This window comes from Patagioenas fasciata, chromosome 2 (genome assembly GCF_037038585.1).
Source record: "Patagioenas fasciata isolate bPatFas1 chromosome 2, bPatFas1.hap1, whole genome shotgun sequence".
In the NCBI taxonomy this organism is placed as follows: Eukaryota; Metazoa; Chordata; class Aves; order Columbiformes; family Columbidae; genus Patagioenas; species Patagioenas fasciata.
Genome location: NC_092521.1, coordinates 51,407,319 through 51,421,758, shown reverse-complemented (window position 1 = coordinate 51,421,758; position 14,440 = coordinate 51,407,319). Strand labels below are relative to the sequence as shown.

General features: G+C 41.3%; 1 protein-coding gene across 1 annotated transcript in view; it reads left to right on the top strand.

Annotated features, from left to right (window-relative positions):
- COLEC12 (collectin subfamily member 12) overlaps positions 1-14,010 on the top strand; it is a 105,713-nt gene extending 91,703 nt beyond the window's left edge. The window contains exons 5-10 of the mRNA XM_065830981.2: positions 2,060-3,106; positions 4,521-5,009; positions 5,443-5,579; positions 6,370-6,479; positions 8,191-8,336; positions 9,572-14,010. Coding sequence (XP_065687053.1) covers positions 2,060-3,106; positions 4,521-5,009; positions 5,443-5,579; positions 6,370-6,479; positions 8,191-8,336; positions 9,572-9,591 — 1,949 coding nt within the window. The 3' untranslated portion in view covers positions 9,592-14,010. The remainder of the gene's footprint in view (positions 1-2,059; positions 3,107-4,520; positions 5,010-5,442; positions 5,580-6,369; positions 6,480-8,190; positions 8,337-9,571) is intronic.
- The last annotated feature ends 430 nt before the right edge of the window (positions 14,011-14,440 follow it).

The window sequence follows — 14,440 nt, the reverse complement described above, 5'->3', positions numbered from 1 at the left end:
GAAAATTCTTATGTCTGAGGCAAGTTGATTACTTTCATAAAATGTTTCTTAATCACCTCAGGGAATACAGGACACAAGGTTGTTAAGAGTTGAGGTCTCCCAAGTGCTATCACAGTTCTCAACTTGCAGGAAGATGGAAAAAGATCATGGATAAGGGTTCTACTCACTGAGTCACTAAGTGGACTTTTCTACCTTTCTTCCTTATCTGGAAAGGAAATGGAGCTGTTTATTATCAAATGTTATATACATAGACTTATAGTTCGTATAATTAGGTTTTTTATGAATATTAATATACACATAATTCATGTGCTTCTTGAAATATTTTTTGTTTAGCTTCATAGGAAAAATTACTTGCTTGCAGCTTGATCATAAATTTTTACAACTTTTTCCCCTCAAAAAATAGCTGGATTCTGAAGTATTTGCAAACTGCATTTAATTCAAAGACGCGGCGTAATTCAGAGGCATATACTTTTACTGATACATATACAGAAGTAAATGTTACACCTTAAATCACATGCAACCTTTTGAGTTATATTTGGGATATTATGCTGATGAAATTTTCACAACTTGGAAGACCTTTCATTCATTCATTCACACCCATGCATTTTTACGCACTGCTGGACGGATGGCCGGCGAGATGCTCGGGACAATCAGTTCCTGTTTAAGTGGACTTCCCATGGAAGAAGTTAAAAAATTTATGGGGCAATGTATGTGGGAAGCATCAAGGTAAGAGAAGTGCTGTAGAGCCAGAAGGATAACAGTATGTGGTGAATGAAAGACAGGCCTTCAGGGACTAGCTGTATGTGGACCTGGCCGTTCTCAGAGCTCTGTGAGGAACAAGATACAACTTGAGCTATAACCGAGAAGTAAACAGAGTCAGAGCTGAGAAGATCCTGGATTAGGACAAGTGGCAGGGAGAGGAACTGTGCTTGGGAAGATGTCCATCCACAAAAGACTCCTTAAACACTTCAGACTGAAGTGTCAGAAGCCACCATTTGATGTTCACCATCATGCCTCATTCAGGCACCCCAGAGGAAAGCTCCGTACACAGCTGTATTCACTGTAGTTTATGAAAACCATTCTGCCCTTTCTTGGAGTCATCTGCAATTATGGTCTCCAGACTGCGTAATTCATAAATATAGCTACACTTAGATGAGGACAAAAATACACAGACTGTGCGTGGAGAGGGAAGTGACTGAGGTCAAGAAAGGGATTCTTCCCTGAAAATGAGTGTTGACTGCTTATTTCCTTGGTTTCTGTGTCCTGGCTGATGAGCTGTGCAGCCTCAAAAGCTTAATCATACTCAGGCAGGCTCCCAGAAGTATACTGTAGGGCAGTGTAAGTATGAGCAGAGGTGTTCCTCTAAGATTAAAGGTTTCGCCTTCCTGAAACTCAGAACATGAGGAAACAATAACAGCAAAATAAATGTCATTAAAAGCAATAGTAGTATGTTAGAGAGTAAAACAGAAATACATCATATCCTGTCATATCTGGAGTAGCCTGATGGCTAAACTTTTGTCTCTAATCCAGATTGGTTTAAAACAGGTATTGGAACTTCTTAAAAACCAAACCAAAGATTTTAAAAAATGGAATGCTATGTACTAAATCACAATGAAGATATTCTGCCTGCCAGGAAAAGGAAGAAAATATGAACAGCTAAAATTTACCTCTGAACTTTCAGCAATAGCCAATTGTAACTTCAAAACATAAATGTAGATATACCTCTTTAATACTTTGAATTCTGCTTACCATTCAGTTTTCCTTGAGAATACAAGCAAAACTTATATTCATCAGTTTCTAATGGTAGTTTTTCCTGTATATGATAACAGAATGACCATTTTGTCTTCCTTGGCAAGATACAAGGTCTTCATCCCTTTGATTTTTTCCTCTGTCTAGTGGCAGAACTTTACTTAGTGGTTTCTCTTTTCTGGAGTAGATAGCATGGAAGTTCTATTGACAGAACATTTTGACAACCTGACTGTACTTAAAACTATGGGTTTTTATACTGTGTTTTATAAAACTCATGCTAAAGCCTTTCCATTTTTTTCCTCTTCAACAGATGATCAAGCTGGACAAAAAGCCATGAATACTAACACTGAACTGTCTAGCTTCAGATCTGACATTCTGGCTCTTCGTCAGCAGCTTCATGACATTGCAGAGAAAACTACCAGAAACAAAGATACACTAGAGAAGCTACAAGAGTCTGGAAATGTATTAGATGATAGACAGAGCCAGATGAGAAGTGCCTTAGATAGTAACTCTTTCATGATCATCAGTGTCAATAAGACTCTTCAGGCGTATACTGGCTATATCAACAATCTCCAAGAAGACACAAGTAATATTCAAACAAACTTGCAAAACCAAGTGCATTCTCATAACGTGGTCATCATGAACCTGAACAACTTAAACCTGACACAAATACAGCAAAGAAATCTTATCAGTGCCTTGCAGAAGTCAATGGAAGATACAAGTTCAGCTATTCTAAGTATCAAGAATGACTTTCAAAATCTGCAGCAGGTTGTCCTTCAAGCCCGGAAGGACACTGACTGGCTTAAGGAGAAAGTACAAAATTTACAGACTTTGGCTGCCAACAACTCAGCACTGGCAAAAGCTAACAATGATACACTTGAAGACATGAACAATCAGCTCAGCTCCTTCAGTGGGCAAATGGAGAATATCACCACAATTGCCCAAGCCAATGAACAAAATCTAAAGGATCTCCAGGAGCAGCATAAAGAATATGAAAACAGAACTTCAGCCAAATTCAACCAGCTAGAAGAGAGGTTCCAGGTCTTTGAAACTGATATAGTGAATATCATTAGCAATATCAGCTACACAGCTCATCATCTACGGACGCTGACTAGCAACCTCAATGAGGTCAGGACAACTTGTACAGACACCTTAAGTAAACATTCAGATGAGCTGATTTTTATGAACAGCACTCTAGCCAATATTCGTTTAGACTCTGCATCTCTCAAGATGCAGCAGGATTTGATGAGGTCAAGGTTAGATGTTGAAGTTGCCAATTTGTCGGTAATCATGGAAGAAATGAAGCTGGTAGATTCCAAACATGGCCAGCTCATCAAAAACTTCACTATCCTACAAGGTATGCAGCTTCTCTAATGATGCTCGTAATTGTCTGTGTTGAACTCCTGTTTGCATTACTTCTATAGGTCTGTGGAAGTTAGTTAGTGCATGATGATCCAGAGTTTTCCATTATCTGAACCTAAACTTTGGAAATGTAAATGTAGCTTGAATATTCCTTACTAATTTCCCTATGCCTTCTCTACATACCTAGAATGGGCATGTTGTGAAAGAATGTTCTGACTTAGCAAAAATTCGTTCTGAGTGAATGACTGACTGGATCTGCTTTTGATCTAGTTTCTAAAATAAGCTAGTGAAGGTGTGGAACCTCAAGAAACCAATCCCTGCTAAGGAGGAAATGGCTAAAAAATATATGTTGGACTATTCCCAGAAAGGTCCACCCTTACTGAAAAACAAGTTGCTATTTCACTTTAAGCCAGTTTTTGGTCTGCCAGAAAACATCCTACTTCACTTAGTTTTAAATCCTGGGATATTTTATTTTCTCCAGAAATAAATAGCATCAAGTTTAGGAGGTTTCTGCCTGCCAAGTATTATCCCAAATGAAAAGAATACTTATATTTCCAACCTGATGTGAGACAGTTAGGCCAAAAATTCTAATCACAAATATAAATCCATTGCTCCGAATAAACTAAGGCTGAATTAGAGCCAAGATTACATGTCAGTAACCTTCACCTTTCTCATTTCAACCAGGCTTAAATTACTCCAGTTTAGGAATTTCTCTCTGGAGGAGTTTAAATTATGTAGATTGGCTGGGCGAGTGGGTATTGGCAAGCCATTTGCTCATTCATTGTCAGAATTCAAACTTGTTTTGTTGTTTATTGTTGTCACAATATTGCTATTTCCTATACTGGGTATTGTTCCCTTTCCTGTTATAGCTGGCCACTAGTGCTTCTGGTCTTTCCCACTGTTGGCGTTTTGCTCACTATCTATTGTGTTGTCTCTTTTTGACATCCTATTATTGACAGAGCAGCAAACAGGGTTATTGCAGGAGAAGAGTCCTGTAGTCTAAGACTGGGGAGATGGGGCTAGAAGGAAAAGAGGATGTAGCAGAGCGAGGGAAGAGGAGCATCAACACGCAGGACCATGTGTGTCAACAGCAACGAGTGTGTCTGGCTGGGACTGGCACCTCAGCCGGTCACCTGAGGCATGGTGTCACCATCCAGTTCATGGGACAGGGTGCATCAGATTATTTTGTTCTGTATCCTGTATTTCATGAATGCTGAGGAAAGAGCAATGGTATGTAGTGCCTGAGGGGCAGACGTACTTTTACAAGCACTGATCGAAGTAGCTGTTAGCCCAGTTTTCACAGTGCTGAGTATCCTGTGTTGCTGGTCAGAGATACACATGAACCTCACATGGGCTTTTTGCTTTGTTTTCTGTCCATATACCCACTTTGCATGCTTGCATTGTTTCAGGCCCTCCTGGTCCAAGGGGACCTAAAGGTGACAGAGGCCCTCAAGGTCCTCTTGGCCCTGCTGGCCTAAAAGGACAAAAAGGAGATAAAGGAGAGCCTGGACCACCAGGACCTGCAGGTGAGAAGGGCCCACCTGGGCCAGCTGGACCACCAGGAGAAAAAGGAGGGAAAGGTTCAAGAGGATCACCTGGCTCCAAAGGTCAGAGAGGTTCTCCTGGCAAGACGGGTTTGCCTGGACCAAGCGGAGACCCAGGGCCACCGGGTCCACAAGGCAAAGATGGTCCACCCGGGCCACAAGGCCCACCAGGATTTCAAGGCCTGCAAGGAACTGTGGGAGAACCAGGGGTACCTGGACCTCGAGGACTACCTGGGCTACCTGGAGTCCCTGGGCTACCTGGTCCAAAGGGCCCACCTGGCCCACCAGGGCCACCAGGTCCAGGAATGCCAATGGCACTACAAAGTGAACCTACATCAGTGCCTGAGGCCAATGGTAAGCGTGCATCTTTTACTGAGATACAAATATATCTAAGCACAGGGTGTTAGCCACTTAGTTACTGGTTCAAATAACCTCTGCTACCTTAGACTAAATATCTTGGATTTACCATAAAAAGCCCTTTTAAGTGAATCCATACCTGTTGGTCTTCTTTCTGATGGCCTGAAATTGTTTTCAGCTAAAGTTTAGGGCTAAAGAAAAGGTGGCAGTAGTAAGAGTAATTAATCCCCTTGACCACACAATTTATCCTTGATTTCACAGAGTCAGGATCCTAATAAGTAAATTCCCAAACTGTATGTAAGTAGTTTAGGTGCCAGCACACTGTAAATGGGTATGGGATCCACCACTTATTATTGTCTCTATGCAGAAAGTTACTGCTGGCCTATTGAGTTATCAATAACTGGCTTAACATAAAAAATTCACATCACAGGTTGTTCTCCTCATTGGAAGAACTATACAGAGAAGTGCTACTACTTTTCAATTGAAAGAGAGATTTTTGAAGAGGCAAAGTTATTCTGTGAAGAGAAGTCATCACGCTTGGTTATCATAGACAACAAAGAGGAGCAGGTAAGCACCTTCTCTTTTCTTCTCAAGGGGAGGGTTTGAAGTTATTTAACATGAGGAAGCCACAAGGCAAGTGGGAAGCTGAGAGCATCGTGAGTTCATATAGTGAAGCAGACACAGTGATTGACTCCAGTTAGCATTTTGACTACCCTCTGCCTGCTCAGCAGCTTCTCCATGTGCAGAAGGGCAGTGTGAGCAGAGCTGTTGCTGACCCTGAAGGTGGTGAGCATGGAGCCACCAGAAAGGCTGATGAGAATTGTAGTTTTGGACCTTAAAGATGAAGTCAATTATGCCTTGCATATTGTCCAAAATGTAGTTTTTGCGGTAGTGAATAAAATCTAATTTTAAATTGTCTAATTTAATATATGCAGCCTAGGACTACTGTGACCCAAAAGTATTTTTAATCTAGCTATGCTTTTAGTACTGTTCAACATAATATGTGTTGCGTAATTCTGTAATTATTTGGTGGCTACACAGCAGTGGGGACATCAAGATACAACTGCTAGTACTTGTTTTTTTTTTTTTCAATCTGTGTCTATAAGACATTGGCTGTGACTTTACTTCAACCAGATTGTCATGCCTAGCTTTCTCTACCTCACATGCAAACTCTGCTATGGATTCTAGTGGTGGGCAAAGTGTCGCAAGGCCAACTCCTGAAACGTGTCTTCAGCTTAGAAAAATTTCATTTGCCTTTCCTATTCTGATAACAAAGACACTCATGAAACTAGAGTAGCTTATTGGGTCCAAAGATGGTTGTGTGTGTTTGTTATGGACTAAGATCTTTCTTCCACAGCAATGGATAAAAAGGCAGATTTTGAGGAAAGGCAGCTTCTGGATTGGACTAACAGATTCAGAGAAGGAAAATGAATGGAGATGGCTGGATGGATCCTTACCAGTTTACACGTACGTAAATGAAAAACAATGGTGTTTATTTTCTGCAGATGCTACCACTCTTGCTGACACTTCTAAAAGCAGCATCTAGAAGTAATCCAATGAATCCAGAGCGTTGTAGATGCCAATGAAATAATTCATTACTGAGGGTGCTGTTGAACTCAGTTTTTTCTCTCTCCCTTCTCCATGCACAAGGCTTGCTTTCCTTGCCAGAAAGAAAACTGAATGTTGAATGAAAGAATCACATAACTACACAGCACAGTTTTTCTTGCCAAAACATTTGCTTATGACTTTTATTACAAAGTAGAGATGGAAAGCACAGACAGTTTTGCTATCTTGGTTTGATTTTCCTTATTTGCATTACAACTGGCTATAAATAGAGTGCTCGCTCTGATAAAAAATGACCAGCCTTTAGATAAAGTCCAAATCCAAGTGGAAAGCATTAAACATAAGGAAAATGCATGAAATGGGGGTGTCTAAGCTTTGGACAGCTGAGAACTGAATTGGCAGCTCTCCAGGAATCCTAGGGCTACACCTAATTTGTCCTAAATGGAACAGATTGCAACCACCCAAATATTTAATACTGAGGAGTGGACTAAAGAGTTTATAGAGCTGAGTATGCTGTGTGCCAGAAAAACATGCTACAGTCAGTCAGATGTTACAAAATGATTAGCTGTGATCTCATTGGTGTTCATTTTGATGAGAAACATGGAAAAAGTCAGATGTATTTCAAATGAGCTATAGTAATTTTCCCTTTTTCTCCCTCCCTGTTTTCATCTTTATGGCAGCACTGTGACTTATTCTCACTTCAGCCACTGCTTTCAATAGGTTTCCACTACACCATGGTTTTAGGTGCCCTGTCGTAACCTCAGGGCTGTCAAGTTACTGATTTCCAAAGTATTTCATTACTTTTGGAAAGCTGTGTGTCCTCCCAGGTGCCTGGTCAGACGCTCTGTGTCAGGCAGGCATGTTTTTCAGCTGAGCACGGACCGTATCAGCCAGCAATCACAAGCTCCCTTCAACAACCTGTTTCTTCAGGAAAACAGAGCTTTTAAGTCCCAAGGTTGGAAGCGTTTCTCACTCGTTAAACAAAAACAGGATGAGAAAGCACTTGCTGCAAGTTTTTTACGTGCTGCATTACGTTTCCCCATCAGAGCTAACGATCTGAGAAGATAACGTGCATATATACTTTGTACATTCCTTAGAAGTCCAAAAATGCACTTCCCATGCAAATATGGGTCCGTAAAACAGATCAGTCTTTGCTGTGCCTCCCGAGAAGCCCGCGCTGCTGCAGGCAGGGGTCTGAGCACCTCTGCGGTGAGCAATGGCAAGGTGCTGACACCCTGGGTAGCCCTCAGGAGCCCGTGGCCCTTCTCAGTCCCACCCGCTGGCAGGAACGCAGTGCGCGGGCTTTGCAGGATTGGAGTGATGCACACGGAGCACGGAACACTTCCACTATATGTGCATGTACACTCAGAAGCTAAAATAAAGTTCATCAGTCTAATTTTAGGTCTCTGGGTTTTGGCAGCCCGAGGCCAAATAGATTCCCTGCGCTGTAATACATCTGTTTTCCATTTTCAGCAAGAGTCATGTATTGTTTGTTTCAACGTGTATTTCCCGTTCAGAACAGACCTCATGATGTTTTCGTTAATTTCTTGCGGTGAAAAACTGTCATGTGTGCTGTGTTGTGCAATCATATATCTCTTGCTTTTTTGGTTGAAAGAAACTGGAAAACCGGGCAACCTGATAACTGGAATCACGGGCACGGGCCAGGGGAAGATTGCGCTGGGTTAATCTATGCTGGGCTCTGGAATGACTTCAACTGTGAAGATGTTAATAATTTCATTTGTGAAAAAGACATGGATAAAGGTAAGCAAGGTGCTTGGTTTGATTATTTCACCCTAACAGGGCAAATTCAAGTAAATTTTCCACAGCTATGGGGGAGAAGGTTGAGGCATAAGGCCAGATGCTATGGCAGTGCCTTGTTGAGGAAGAGGAGGAATCACACGTGGAGCACTTCCACTCAGATGCAACCCACATGGGTTTTTCTAATACTCTGCACGATGTAGATGCTGGATTTATTGCAATAAGTCCTGTGCTCTTGTGCTCTTTCACCACAAGACCAGCCTTCAAGGTGGATGTAGGCATAGCATGCTCTGTATCTCGACCATCTCCTGCAGACTTCAAACACGCCTGACACTTCAAGCATGATTTGGCACATGTGCTCCAGACCCTGGCTGCACCAAAAGCTGTTTTTATCAGCTCAATGGCCATGCTCAGGGGAAAGCTGGTCTTAGGATGTCTCAGGGACCAGCCTTTAAAAAGCAGGACTGTGTTCAGAGTTTGTGCAACAGGAGGCACTTGGTGACTGCTGAGGAGGTCTTAAAATCCCCACTGCTGCCAGGAGATGTCCCATAGGGCTGAGAGGCTGGGTCCACAGGCCATAAGCAACTCATCTCTTGCAGTTGGTGTGGACTCATCAACTGCCAGTGTGGCCAAGCAGTCACCCTTGTGATTGCTATGGGCATCTCTTTCTGGTTATAGAGGCATTTCTGCAATGGCAGTGGGCAGGTTGTTCACATGGCTGCTTGGAAGCTCGCCTTGTCTTCACAGAGCTGGGCGGTATTTGTATTCATGGTGGGGCTCTGCACAAAATAGTATCATCTCCTCCATGCAACCTATTTAAACATTGCCTTGCCAAGGGTGCCTGGCTGCTCCAGTTGCAAACATGTAAGCTGAATTTCAGTGAAGGCAGATGGAAATGTCAGCTAGAGCCAAAATTATATCCTACCCACAAAAAAATGCCCCCCTAAACCAAAACAAAGTGCTGTATAAGCCTCATGTGTGTATAACTCTATCTGTCCAGAGTAAAGGAGCGTGTGTAACAATGTAATTTGCCCTCCTTTTCCTACAGATGTTTGTTATTTTAGGAAAACTTCATGGTTTACAAATATTTATCCTCCAGGACTTAGAGGATCTGAATATAAGTCCTCTTAAATTTTTAACATACCTTGATCTTTTTGGAAATGCGTTTAATCTTCACAGGCTTTTTACATTATTTTTTTTCTCTTTGTTTTTCTTTCTTTCTTTCTCTCACACCATAGAGCAAATATTTGGAGTGTAATAGGCTGTGACTTTACAGATACCTACATATTATGGAAATCTACTTAAAGAAGAAGAAAATCCTGGCAGAGAGCAACATTGCCTGCCAAAATTGGGAAAAAAAAAAAGGCAAGCACTGAAAACTGGTTTAAACACGTAGAGGAATTCAGCAGCAACTCTTCTCCAGCATCCTTCAATTATTCGAGGCCTTTCAACCCACAGCATCAGGAAATACTATTGGACTAATTCTGATATAGATTTTTTTTCCCAATCGGTAACCGCATACATAAGCAACTTCTGTCTTCTGAGAAAAGACATTCTCTCAATCTGAGTAAGACTGTTGGTCACTCATATAGAAAAACATATAAAGCAACTGTGTAAACAGTATGTTTCATTTGCTAACATCCTAAATGTAGGAAAAATATACAGATACACAAATATATAGATTTTATATAAATATATATATATAGTCCAACTCCTATCAATAATATGGAATATACTTTTAAGAGCTTTTAAAACTTTGTATTTTTGTACAAAATATTTGCTTTTTACAATTGTTCTCTTTTTTACTGACTTTTTTTACAAATATAGTGCACAGGGGCCAAAGAAAACAATAAAGGTACTAATAATTCATTAAGGTTTGCTGTCAAGCCTAGCTCAACTATAGAGAAATATTTTTCCAGTTAGAAATATTTGTACTTTCCCAGATGATTTGTTCTGGTTAAATAACTTTTAAAGCAGATTTTAGGTAGTGTTTTCCTTATTATATGCAGTCTAGTCTGCGTGTATAACAATTAATTTGACTAAAGACTAGATACTCATCATAGTTCCGATCACAGCCAATGTTTCACCGGGGTACTATGCAATGACTGTGTTAATAAAAGCTTTTCCTTCCTTCCTTCCTTCCTGCTTCCCTTCCTGCCTTCCTACCTCCCTGCCTTCCTTCTTTCCTGCCTTTTCTGCCTGTCTGCCTTCTTTTGCCTGCCTTTCTGCCTGCTTACCTTCCTTCTTTCCAGCCTGCCAGCTTTCCTGCCTTCCCACCTGCGTGCCATCCTTCCTTCCTTCTACTCACAAGAAATGCCACAGAAGTAAATCTCCGCATTTCAGAATTATTTTGAAATTTTTGTGTTCCTTCTCCCTTCTGGTGAGGAATTCTACCCCGGTAGGTGCTACTCACATTGCAAGTCAAACCCAGATGAAGGATTTTATAAAAACAGAAATGGAGCTGCACAGACTGAAATATGTTTCTTTTTAAGACAGATTACAAAATTTGGTAAGAAAAACATGCCATACTCAGGAAAGTCTGATCAATTTGCACTTCTCCAAAGTGCTTTGTAAATCAATCTCTCCGTTTTCTTGGACCAGTACTTACTTCTCTCCCAAACAAACTAGAAAATAAAATATCCTGCAAAACAGAAGGCAGCGTGGCTAATAAGATGATATCATCACCCAGCCAGTTTCCTCCATGGTCCCATGAGCCGTTGTCTGGGCAGCAGTGCTGCTTATCAGGAATTTAAAAAATTAGCAACCAGTTGAAGTTCATTAGCAGAAACCTTGGTTTCAGTTCTCAGTTTTGATGTTCTTCATGGCCACATGCTATACCATGAAGGAAGTTGTTTTGCCTTCTTGGGAAGGAGGGTTGTTTTTCATTGCCTTCTGACCTGCCGTTTACCTTGGCTGAATGCAGATAAGTTTGTTGAAATACTCCAGCTCTGTTGGAAAGAGACAGGATTTTGTACTTGAGACTTTCAAATATTGCTCATAAGACCAACTAATTAAAGACTGCTGCTGTCCTACAGCCCACACTCCCTCCAGTGTTCATTTGGGGCATGGGGTGGCTTTTAATTTTAACTCTAATTTTCTTAAAGAAAACACACAAAGTGTTAACAATTGGGAATATGTCCTGTGGTACATACTAGATATGAGACAAGAGCAACATGGAAATTGCGTATGTTTAATTAAAAGGGAAAGGTCTGTGTATTTCAGCTGCAGAAACCATGTGTCACCATCTTGGAGGCTGAGGTTTTCTTCAGACAGACTGTCTTTCCTGAGACTTCTATTTTGGCTTTTTCATCAGGTTTTGAATACATGATTCTGCCACACACCCTGTCATGCTGTAGATACACGCTGTAGTGTTTACATACATATTTACACAGTGTCTGTGAAGATAATGTTAAAGTGCTATTTTTGGATAACAAGGTATATAACTATTACTTGGCACACCCAGAGATCCTCACAAAACCTGGGAGTGGAGCTTTGAAGAGCCACACTGAGACAGAAGCACTGCTGCCTTTGGTTTGAATGTTGGCTTGTTTAGGTGAAATAAGCCCATTCTGAGCATCTGCCACATTAAATGAAGTTCTTGCTTTTTACTGATGTGATAGACTTCTGTCCACAAAAGAAGTTCATGAGAAACCTCTCTGTAAGCCCCAAGCTGTACTGTTTTCTTGCCCTGATTCCATCCTTTTCTTCCTTCAGCAATAGCAGTGATGGTACATTTCAAGGTGAGATGATCCAAGAATCATCTAGTATCCTCCATTCCCTCTAAGGAGGTCTTCTGCACCGTGGTGATCAAGAGCTATGGCTGCACTTATGACCGCATATGGTGACAGAAATGGTTGTTTTCAGCAATAGCTGCTTATCTTGTTGAAAATGAGCACAGCAGCTCTGCTAAACTATGGGCATTTGGGTGGCCTTAGCATGGAAATAACCATTGAACAAGGACAGTTTAAGGATGCAACATGTTTATGAATTAATTACTCATTTTGAGGTGAATTTCAAAATTGGATTGTAATTATCTATAATAATGCTCTAATGATCGACCTTCAACTGAGATGTGAAATGTGCCTGGGCGCAAGCTCTTCGTTCACACATTTGAAGCAAAGTCTGCAGCTGTTCAGCAAAACTGGCTAGAGAGGGATGCTACAGTTGCGTGCCTGGTGTGTTCAGTCATCTCTAAAATCCGGCCTGAGCAGCCAGGCAGGTTGAGACAGACCATCTTTCTGACCCAGTATTCCTGCAGGAGGGAAACGAAGGTGTCAAATGGCGACCAAGATGGAAATCACTGGGAGGACTGGGACACAGCTCAGGAACCCGTCACAGAAAGGAGAGATTGGCAGGGATGCAAGCAGGACACCAGGAGGGGCCAATAAATTGTCATGAAAGTCAGAGCTGCCGCACGGGGTCTGGAAAACATCCCCGTTAAATCTGCTTTCTGTATGGTTTGAGCGATAACGCAGGTTGTATGGAAAGTTTTAAGTGATAGGAAATTATTTTGTCCCAGCTCGAGTTTTGGCCCTCCTTCTTATGCACAAATACTGTAACTTGGCACACTGAGTACATGTTTCCATCGTCCTTTTTCTTGTTTTACACAAACTAAACGCAAGTTCGTATACGCTGGCAAGCATTGAGAATGTTACAGGAAAGGGAGGGGAAGGCAGAGAGGGTGCAAAGTCATTGTGATTTACATCCAGTGCTTGATTTCTTAATGTCATTTCTGACTCCTTTCATTTATTTGGAAACACCTTCAGTTGATTAGAGCATATAAATCTCAAACTCTCATCCCCCTTGGTGTCTATAAATAATACCTGCAAATGTTCCAATAAAGGGAGCAGAGACATGGAAGTGAATGTTGTTTACTTTGTGTGTGCTTGTGTAACCAAGAGAGATGTGGAGACTGGAGAGATGTGAAGCCAGAAGCATTCGTTGGTATTAAAAATCAAACGGATGGAAATTATTTTCATTAAAGCCTTTCTTCTCACGTACACCATCCTGTTTCTATTCATGATCGCAGCTATTTTATCCCGTAATTGCAGTTTTACTGTATTTTTCTTGCAGCACCTAGGTGCTAGAAACTTGGTTTTAAAGGTCTGAGTCGAACAAGACCTTTAAGAGGGTCTTAAGAAGCAAGAATTCCCTCTTGCAGTTCCCTGTCCTAGCGAAAGCAGGCAAAGCACCTCAGATGGGCCCCCAAGTGAAGGATGTCTTGAGTAGTGCAGGATCAGTCCCTAGATAAGCCATTATTGTGTCTAGCTTAAATCAGCTGTTTATAACAGCTGATCTGACCTCGCTGTTTCTGGTGAGGGACCAGGAGGCAGCTGTAGAGCTCCTGGTGCTTAGCCACATGCACTCAGAGGTAGTTTGGGTATCTAAAGATGGGAAAGCACAGTGCCTTACGGACAAAACCCTTGTTCCCCAGAAACCAGGCCTTCCTAAAACGAGAGCCTATTTGTACATTCACCTTCTCCACCTCACTTTTTCCATGCTGTTTAGTGAAAAGAAAAAAAAAGAAAAAGAAACTTGCCTAAAATTTTTTTAAAGTTCTCATGTGTTTTCTTTCTTAAGGCAGAATACATTTGTTTTTTCTTTCCATCTGGCTCAGAGATGAAAAAAACATTCTTTGATTTATTTTTCAAAATAAACTCAGTGTAACAGTCCAAAATTTGTGTAGTGATTTTTATTTTTTTTTAAATACCAGAACAATAAAAGCAAATAACTGGGCAAATAATGCTCTTTTTAGAGAAGACCTTGTACACAGTGGGGGTTTTCTTACCCAAAGGGCTTCCCAGAGGCATGTAAGTATTGCCCATTTTGTGATGGGAGGAAAAAGGAGGTTTTCAAGAGTATGATTCATTTTGATGTCCCTGTTTAGGGGATCTGTTTTTGCATGTTGGGGAGGTGATTTTTAGAGGTGATTTTTTTCCAGTGAAGCCAACGTTGGCACAGAGCAAATGAGTTTTCATGCACCTCAGTGCAGCAAAGGCGCGTTTTTCCAGCGCTAAACTAAACAGAATGGTGTGTTTCCCACAACACCGTGTGTGGGAAGCAGCCATTTCTGCTGTTTTGGAGAGCAGAGCTCAGTGTCATCGCAC